Genomic DNA, 9,720 nt, shown 5'->3' on the forward strand with positions numbered 1-9,720 from the left:
GGCCAACATGTTGATTGGTCTTACCTAGGTTCTTGTGGAGCCTCTAGAGGGGTGTTAGTGATGTGGGACACTCGGGTAGTGAATAAAATGGAAGAAGCAGTGGGGATATTTTGGGTTTTTTGTAAGTTTACAAGTGTGTTAGATTAGTTTGTTTCGGCATTTATTGGTGTTTATGGTCCTAATTTACACCGAGACATGAGGTTTTTATGGGAGGAACTCTGTGGCTTGAATAGCTGGTGGAGTGTCCCATGGTGTATGGGTAGTGACTTTAATGTGGTTAAGTTCCCTTCCGAATGATTGGGGTCTAATTCTTTCACTGCTGCTATGCGGGAGTATTCCAATTTTATTTCGGAACAGGGTCTCATTGATCTGCCATTGCAAAGGGGTACTTTTACTTAGTCAAATTCTAGAGAAGTTGCTTCGAAGACTAGGCTAGACAAATTCTTGTTTTCTGCAGATTAGGAGGATAAGTTTCTAACAGTTTCTCAAAGATGGATGTCTAGGTTGTGCTTGGATCATTTTCCAATTGTCCTTGAGAGTGGATCTTTTCAGAGAGGGAGTATGCCGTTTAGACTTAAGAATATGTGGCTTAAGGATGAGGGTTTTGTGGATAGGGTTTGGTCTTGGTGGGATTCCTATCAATTTCATGGTGCATCGAGTTTTATTCTAGCCAATAAATTAAAGCTCCTAAAAAATGATTTGAAAAGATGGAATGTGGAGGTGTTTGGTCATGTTGAAGATTGGATTAAAAAATTGTAGAAGGATTTGAGTGTTCTAGAGAATATGGAGGAGAGTTGGGGATTGTCAGCGGAGGAAACGGTAGAAGTGGGAAGAATTCGTGATGAGTTAGAAAAAGTTACTCTGTTGGAAGAAATATGTTGGAGGCAGAAATTTAGAGTTCTCTATGTTAGGGAAGGAGACAGGAATACTAAGTTTTTCCACCGTACAGCTAACTCGCACAAGAGGGTTAATTCTATTGATAAGCTTATGGTGGATGGGGACTTATCTTCGGACCCGGCAACTATAGCAGACTGTATCTCTCAGTTTTATAGATAGCTTTATTTTGAGGATGTGGCTCATAGAATTATCTTAGATGATGTGGACTTTTCTAGTATCTCGGTGGAAGATGCCAATTGGCTAGATAGGCCTTTTGAGGAGGAAGAGGTGTTTGGGGTGATCAATGATTTTAATGGTGATAAGGCTCCTGGCCCGAATGGTTTTTCCATGGCATTCTTCCAGTCTTGCTAGTGTGTTTTGAAAACAGAAGTAATTGTTGTATTCCATAATTTTCATACTTAGGCGGTGTTTGAGAAGAGTTTTAATGCTTCGTTTCTTGCCCTTATTCCCAAGAAACTGGATGTTGTGAAGATCAAAGACTTTTGGCCTATTAGCTTAGTTGGTGGGATTTATAAGATTATTTCTAAAGTGTTGGCTAATCGGCTTCGTAGGGTGGCATATGGGCTTATTTCGGATTTACAAAATGCTTTTGTGAAGGGCAGATAGATTTTGGATTCCGTATTGATTGCTTCTGAATGTATTGATAGTAGATTGAAGTCAAGAGTTCTAGGTGTGTTGTGTAAATTGGATGTGGAGAAGGCGTATGATCATGTGAGTTGGGATTTTTTAATGTATATGCTTCAACGTTGTGGTTTCTCAGAGAAATGGAGAAAATGGATAAGGTATTGCATTTCAACTGTAAAGTTTTCCATTCTGATCAATGGTAGCCCATTTGATTTCTTTGGAAGTACTAGGGGGTTTCGGCAAGGGGATCCATTATCTCCATTGTTGTTTGATATTGTGATGGAGACATTAAGTCATATGTTGGATGTGGCTGCCTCCATTTTTTTTTTTTGTTTTTGTTTTTTTGTTTTTTTTTTTTTTTTTTTCCGTTTATGTATGTGTCTTAGTGCTTGTTCAGAATTCTGGGTGTTGTTTGTTTTTGGTTTTGTAATTTGGTTTCTGGGTTGTTTTGGATTAGTGGGCTGTGCTAAGATCACTGACTGTCAGCTTGATTTTGCTTGTGGTTTGGTTATTTCAGATTGGAGGATGTTCTTTTGTGGGAGAAGAGTGAATTGAGGAGTAAGGTTGAGTGTGGGATCAATGGGTGGGAAGAGATCTGCTGTAAAGTACAATAATTTGAAGATCTACGCACAGCTTTTGCTGTGGTTCGTGTTGATTTATGCAGCGCAGGTTTCTCGTGGAGAGACTACTCCAAGTGATGGTAAGGGATTTTGTTTTCTGGGTATGCAACTTCAGCATTATGATTCTGTTGTCTGTTTAGTTGCTGAGAAAAATGTGGTAAATTGAATGAAAATCAAAGATTAGTGTTATGTTTATGCTGACTTGAAGTTTATTGATTTATTTTTTTCATCTAGAACTTGGGCTAAATACATGAGTTTAGTTCAGCTGAGTGGAGTTTTTTGTTTGCCGGGGTAGCAATCATTGATTGTGTATGGCCCAGCAAAGAAAGCCCTTTTACTTGTGTCATTTTGCTTTGAGTTTTCTGGAGATAATCATCTTGTCTTGAATGCTATAGTTTTGTTCGAAGTTATCAGCAGCTGGTAAAGTTTCTTGGTGTCGTAGCACATCATCACTGTTGGGGCATTTAGGTTGGGGGAGGGTGCCCAATGTTTGTGTCCCAGCCTCTTAAAAATACGATGAAGAAGAAGTGCCTGTCACACTGTACAATTTGTGTTCTTTTCTAATTTCATGTTTCTGTCAATTGGACAACACATTAATATCAGCATTGTTTTCTGTTGAATCAGTTGCTGCAATGAATAACCTATATGTTTCACTGGGCCTCCCTACTATTCCTGGTTGGGTTGCTAATGGTGGAGACCCATGTGGTGAAGCGTGGCAAGGCGTGGTGTGTAACAATACAGTCATAGTGAAAATGTATGGTAGTCCCTATTCTTTACTAATATATATCCATTGATGTTTCTAAACATGTTTGACTATGAGCTCTCATATGGATATGTTGGTTTGCAGTGTTCTTAATGCTGCTAATTTGGGAGGAGAACTGGGAAATAACTTAGTGCTGTTTACTTCTATCAATGCAATGTAAGTGTGCTCTCTGTGTGTGTCCCACAGGCATGCATACATTGTATGAATGATATTTTGTTGTTGAGAATATGAACTAGACTTAGTCATCTGTTTCTCCCAGTTTCTTTTGTCACAGTAATTAGAGGTCATTTTAATGTCCTTTTTTTTTGGGTGATAACAAGCCGAGCAGCCACACTAAGCTTGTGATTGGGTAATTATCCGATGACTAGAGGTGTCACTACATAAGGGATTGTGTTAGAAGTATTGGACCTTTTCATGAAGTAAAAAAGTGACTTAACACTTTGAAGTCACTAAATACCATGTCATAAATAGACTGTTTAGATATTTTTCTGAAGATAATAATACTTGTTACATACCATTCATCCATAAATGCAGGGCCAGGCATGTCATACGTAGTTCTTATTTCCTAGCCTTCATTGAACCATTGGAACACCCTGATTCCTATTTTGAATTTTCCATCATTTGTGATGAACAACCTGTTTAATTTGTTCCCTAAGCATGTGATATTTGAAATAAACAGGGAAGGAAAAGTCAGGAATCCATTCTTTAAATTCATATTGTATGGCATTTTATGGATATTAGCTAGTCATCTTTTTCGTTGTTACATTTGTTGCATAATGTCATTAATGTTTGTGCTGTTGCTTTTTCGGCAGAGATCTAAGCAACAACCATATTGGGGGGAGCATTCCATCCAATTTGCCTGTTACAATGCAAAACATGTATGTATTACTATTTTTCAAAATTAAAATGTTATACTCTGTCTATATATGTGAAACTTGAATGTAAATCCCTGTTCTGCACTTCTGTGCAAAAGATATAATAGTCTTTACCTTTGGCAGTTTTCTTTCAGCTAACCAGTTCACTGGAAGCATCCCAAGTTCTTTATCCTCTTTAACTCAACTGTCAGCCATGTAAGCTTTACTCTTCTCTATTTTTTTTTTTTTTTTGTTTAAGCCGTTCCTAGTAGGAGGCATCCCAATTTTCACATAACTCTCCTATAAGATTTTCTTTGTCTTTGCCTTTCAGGTCTCTAAATGACAACCATTTATCTGGAGAAATACCGGATGCCTTTCAATCCCTGATAGGGTTGATCAATCTGTAGGATCTCATTTTGTATTATGCAAATTCTTCATGTAGATTAACTTCCATGGGCTACTTATAATTGATGGAGCCACCTTCTCTTCTTCTTTTTTTGTTGTGTGTGCAGAGATTTGTCCAGTAACAATTTGAGTGGAGAGCTCCCTCCTTCTCTAGGAAATTTGTCTTCTCTGACCACACTGTGAGTATTTTGTGTTGGTAAGGCTGTTTACATTTGACCTACTTTTCTCACATATGATGCTAACTTCATTGTTGCAGACACTTGCAGAACAATCAGTTGTCTGGGACCCTTGACACTTTACAAGATCTGCCTCTTAAAGATTTGTACTGTTCTCAACCATATTTAATTTTCAAAAGAAATATTAATTTCTTATGCTTTACAATTTGGGAATCATGCAGTATTTTCGTAATTTTTTAGGATAAATTCTGTCTTATCATGGTTCATGGGCTTACATTTTTTTTTTTCTCGTGACAAAATTTCTCCTTGTTTATCAGGAATATAGAGAATAACCAGTTCTCTGGACCAATACCTGAGAAGCTGTTAAGCATCCCAAACTTCAGGTGAGAACCTCAAGCCTTGAATTATTAGTTTATTTCCTTTTAAAAGAGAATATTGTTCTCATTTGAAAATTGAAAAAAATGAACTCATGGATATTAAATGGTTTCAATATATGACCTCGGTTGGAGAAAGATATTTATGTCAAAGGAAGCTTCCCATTCCACCTATTCAGGAATTTTCTGAATAGGCAATGTCCCTTAAGACTCAAGCTTCTCATTATATGTTTGTGTGATCTCTACAGTCTCTGGCAAAGAAACCAACCAATTCAAGCTCTATTAAACAAGCAGGCCTGGGAATCTTATTAAATAACCTAAAAAATTATACATAAGTCTTTGAGGTCATAAAAATATCAGACTTGCATGACTTTGCAAAGAGACTACTAGGTCTTGGCATCTCAAAATGAAAGCTGAAGTAGTTTCCCTGCCAATGAAAATTAAAGCTGCTGTAGCAATATCGCTGATCACAATGGCTGCCAGTAGACTGAGGAATTTCTTCTAGGAACAAGAACCAGTGATAATAATCAAAATTTCATTTCCTAGTGACTTGTGAATTTGCGTTTTGCATGGGTTTCCATGCAGCAAGTCAGCAAGGTCAACATGTATTCTATTATAGTTTCTGATCAGCCTTCAGGACTATCAAGGATGTAAGGATTATATAGATAACCTCATCGAAAGATTATATAGATTGCAGATTATTATGTCTGCCTTCAGATTATATGTTGTTATCAATAAAACAGGAAACAGGATTCCAAGTAGTTTATACTTGTTCACATCTGTTTACCAATAATGATAATTGACTGTGCAGAAAAGATGGAAACCCATTTAATGCTACCACCGCTCCACTACCTCCACCTTCATCCCCATTAAAACCACCACCAGCTAGTCCAGCACCACCATTTTGGGGGCCAGCTACTGGACGTACACCTCCGAAAATGGCTGATGCACCATCTGCAGCAGTGAAATCAAACTCTGGACAAAAGAAGAAAGGTTTAACAACTAAGCAGGTGGTTGGGATATCAATTGCAGCAGTGTTTTTACTGATAATTTTGTTACTGGGACTTGCACTTCTTATGCCAAGATTTAGCAGACGAAGAGAAGCTGAAAGAATTTCTAGCCGCCATCGAATAATAGCATATGAAGGCGACAGACAGAATCCTAGGGACAATGGATCCTTACTTCTACCAACCAATGAGAAAGGTAAAAATGATTATTATTAGCAGCTTTTCAATCAATTTAATATATGTCATTTGGTGTGTAATAATGATATTTTATTTATTTATGTAATTTTAAAATCAATGACCTGAGGATCTTTGAACAGTTCCAAAGGCAGTAGTTGTGAGGCCAAAGGAGGATGATCAAACAGAGACTAGAAGAGCAAGAGCAATTACAAAACTACAGAATGAGAAAAAGAGAAATGTACAGGGAACAGGCAAAATACCAAAGAGGGAGGATCACGGGATAGATATGAGTGCTTTTGATATGTTTTCAGATCCTCCTCCCCCTCCTCCTCCTCCCATTTCACTTCCCCCTCGTTCTCCTCCCCCGCCTCCACCTCCCCCTCCTCCACCTCCTGTTGAGAAGGTCATTGTAGAGCCGAAATTGCCTGCTAAAGCAACTACAGTGAAGCCATCCACCAAAAATCTACCCACTTTTGCAAAGTCTTTCACCATTGCATCCCTTCAGCAATATACAAACAGCTTTTCTCAAGAAAATCTTATAGGAGGTGGCAGACTGGGGACTGTTTATAGGGCACAGCTTCCTGATGGGAAGGTACCATTCTCAACTATAAATTAAATTAATTTGTAGAAAGTATTAATAGTTGGATCCTATCTTGGGCTCTCACTACCTTCAGAGCCCCCTTTTTTTCCCCGGGTTTGCTATCTTTGTTCCTTCTACTCAACTATTTAATTGTTTCATTCTCCAGGAGTACTCTTTACTGAATAATTACTTCTTGTATGCTGTTTTGACTTTTCCTTTTAATTGGCAGAATGTAGAATTTTTATCTTTTTAGCCTTCAGTTATTCTTATTACCAACCAAAGTTGAATAACATTTACATTCTGCGGCCAACAAAGTTGCTCACATTTTTTCAATTTTGTATAAAACAACTAGCAATATTGGAGTACAAGGTGCTGAAGTCAAGTCTTTTTTATTTAAAAAAAAAAAAAATAGTGTTTGCATGTCTCTATTGTCACAAATAAATCCCCTACCATGTCAAATATAACAATTCTCTTTAAAGAAATTTATTTCTTCTTAGTTTGGATTTTTCTGTTTTCACTTCTTGTCCAAGATATGTATTGAATGACAAAGATGGTGAAATAATCAAAGCAATGTTGTGTCCTCAAAAGCTCTTAATTTAAATCCCAGATGTGTGACATGGAACTACATATGGTGATCTTATATATACATACGTTCTAAAGTCAAGTGGTACTGCAGTACAATGGCTTCATACTGACATTTGTTCTTTTGGATGCTTTTATAGCTACTTGCGGTAAAAAAACTTGACGTGAGAGCTTCCAGTCAGCAGAAAGATGATGAGTTTCTTGAACTGGTAAACAATATTGATAAAATCCGACATGTCAATGTTGTTGAGTTTATTGGTTACTGTGCCGAGTATGGTCAAAGGCTTCTGATCTACGAGTATTGCAGTAACGGGTCACTGCAGGATGTTCTGCACTCAGATGATGAATATAAAAGAAACCTTTCTTGGAATGCCCGCATTCGGATGGCACTTGGAGCTGCAAGAGCCTTAGAGTAAGTCAAGCAACCATTAAGTTGGAAGTTTATAACCTAACTTGTTAACTTCATAATGGGTTAAAGTTAGATATATTAAAATTGTGGGTCAGATTTATCAGATTATCACAATTTGCCCGTCTTCAAGTAAATAGGGTCCAGGTTGTGCCTTCCAAATGTGTTAGAAAATTACACTATCAACTAGGAGATTAATTAAGAAATTTATGTGAGTTACTTATATGTTAGTCAAAACCTAGAACTAATTTATTTAAAAGGTTGAACCAACAAAATTTCTTTAAAAAAAGAAAAAACAAAAAAAAAAAACAAAGGGATCATCAAGAATGAGAACCCATTTCAGGTGGTTGATGCAATCGCTTTATTATAAGAGGTCAGAAATTCAGTTTACCTCTAAGGTCAAAGAGGTAAGATTTGCGTGATGTTATATATTAATCTTACATCTGAGAAAGGAACTTTGTTGGTGCTGTTCTCACATCTGCAGATTGATTTATAAAATTATAGTCTTCCCTTGATCCAACAAATTACTGAATTAGGTTGCATACAAACTGAATAAGAGGAAATGAGGGGGAGAGTTATCCTTGTTTCTATTCTGGCATGAATAATTTCAAAGAAGCATGCACCATTTCTAGTACTGATTTTGTTGTTTTGGTGCAAAGGTATTTGCATGAGGACTGTCAGCCACCTGTCATACACAGGAATTTTAAGGCTGCCAACGTTCTTCTTGATGGGGATCTTTTGGTGCGTGTCTCTGATTGTGGTCTGGCTTCATTGATAGCATCAGGTGCTGTAACTCAGGTAAGCCATAATTCTACTTTCTGTTTAAATTTTAATGGAATTAATAGTTGAAATTGCTTTGATTTTGGTTTTTTTACATCAGCTGATTTCATAAAAAAATTAAATGGAAAGGAGATTCACGGATGAGAATTATTTGACTTTGAAAGTTGAGGGACTAGATTGACACTATCTATAGTTAAGAGACTAAATTGAACTTGACACAGTTCATTGTTGGACTGAGTTACAATTACCAGATTATTCTCGGCATTGCTGCCACTGCAGCTGTCTAACATTATTTTACTTTCAGCTGTCAGGAAGTCTGTCAACAACTTATGGTTATGGAGCTCCAGAATTTGAATCAGGAATTTATACTCACAAAAGTGATGTTTATAGCTTTGGAGTGGTTATGTTAGAACTTTTAACAGGTCGGATGTCCTATGACAGGTAAAAATGCAAAACCAAATTGTATTTAAGACTGCATGCCCTTTATTTATTTATTTAATTTTTTGCAGTTAAATAATGTCTTCTTAAACCTTTTGGACAGCTCACGGATTCGTGGGGAGCAATTTCTAGTGAGATGGGCAATCCCCCAGCTTCATGACATTGATGCATTGTCAAGGATGGTTGATCCTGCTCTCAATGGAGAGTACCCAGCCAAATCTTTATCAAACTTTGCAGACATTATTGCTCGGTGTGTTCAGGTAAGTGTTGTCACTGTTGACTTCTATATGATATTGATTAAGATCTGTTACCAAATATTCTACTAGTGGGGCACCACTAGGTCCTGAGCATATTTGTGGGTACACTCAGGTTAAGACGGAATGCGTCAAAAGCTCAAATAGAATCAGCTTGGAGTTCCAAACTAATTTTATATGAGACATTATTGCATTTATTAGAAAAATTGATTTTGCTTGCCACTCCAAATGGAGTAGATATCCTAACATCAAGCATAATTTGCAGTCTGAGCCAGAATTCAGGCCACTAATGTCTGAAGTTGTCGAAGACTTACTGGACATGATACGAAAGGAGCCCAACAGAAGTGGATCAAATGAAGACTGACTTGGATTAGGAAATGGAATGGTGATTTTAGCTTATGAATGAATGCTTAAGATGCGGAGAATCAAGTTATCCTAAAATGATAAATCTATTCTGAAGAAGCTGCCAACAAATGTGCCTTCTAACAACTCACCTGACATTCACATCCAAATCGCTTACCACGGTGTCTTTCCATCAGCTTCAGAAGCTTTCAATTGCGAGCAAAATCTTCCTATTCTTATTGTCCATTATTCAAGATCATTCTAGTGTTCATTGAAAAATGTGCTAACCAATTGTTAAATAAATATTTATAATGAAATTTTTTTCGTGTTTTATCTTTGTGAGTTGTGACTGCATCTGGACTCTGCTGATTCATGCGAGTTCAGTTCTTTTTGTTATTGATGTCCATATTTAGAAATTCAACAAGACTTGGAATTCCCCTA

At 37.1% G+C, this 9,720-nt stretch overlaps 1 protein-coding gene across 1 annotated transcript; it reads left to right on the plus strand.

Moving 5' to 3' along the window:
- The first annotated feature begins 2,004 nt into the window (after positions 1-2,004).
- LOC112014943 (protein STRUBBELIG-RECEPTOR FAMILY 3) lies at positions 2,005-9,720 on the plus strand. The gene is made up of 16 exons (XM_065772305.1): positions 2,005-2,221; positions 2,766-2,895; positions 2,989-3,060; positions 3,717-3,782; positions 3,903-3,974; positions 4,090-4,161; positions 4,271-4,342; positions 4,420-4,485; positions 4,657-4,722; positions 5,525-5,916; positions 6,038-6,489; positions 7,200-7,471; positions 8,125-8,263; positions 8,550-8,686; positions 8,787-8,943; positions 9,203-9,720. The coding sequence occupies exons 1-16, from the start codon at positions 2,101-2,103 to the stop codon at positions 9,299-9,301; spliced, it is 2,385 nt and encodes a 794-aa protein (XP_065628377.1). The 5' UTR covers positions 2,005-2,100; the 3' UTR covers positions 9,302-9,720.

This window comes from Quercus suber, unplaced genomic scaffold, assembly GCF_002906115.3.
Source record: "Quercus suber isolate HL8 unplaced genomic scaffold, Cork oak 2.0 scaffold_56, whole genome shotgun sequence".
NCBI classification, from domain to species: Eukaryota; Viridiplantae; Streptophyta; class Magnoliopsida; order Fagales; family Fagaceae; genus Quercus; species Quercus suber.

What these genes read in the sequence shown, in the direction of transcription:
- LOC112014943 (XM_065772305.1), top strand. Translation starts at nt 2,101, where the DNA reads ATGGGTGGGAAGAGATCTGCTGTAAAGTACAATAATTTGAAGATCTAC. An exon ending in TCTACCAACCAATGAGAAAG is followed by an intron (nt 5,917 to 6,037) that starts GTAAAAATGATT and finishes ATCTTTGAACAG; the next exon opens with TTCCAAAGGCAGTAGTTGTG. An exon ending in GGAGCTGCAAGAGCCTTAGA is followed by an intron (nt 7,472 to 8,124) that starts GTAAGTCAAGCA and finishes TTTGGTGCAAAG; the next exon opens with GTATTTGCATGAGGACTGTC.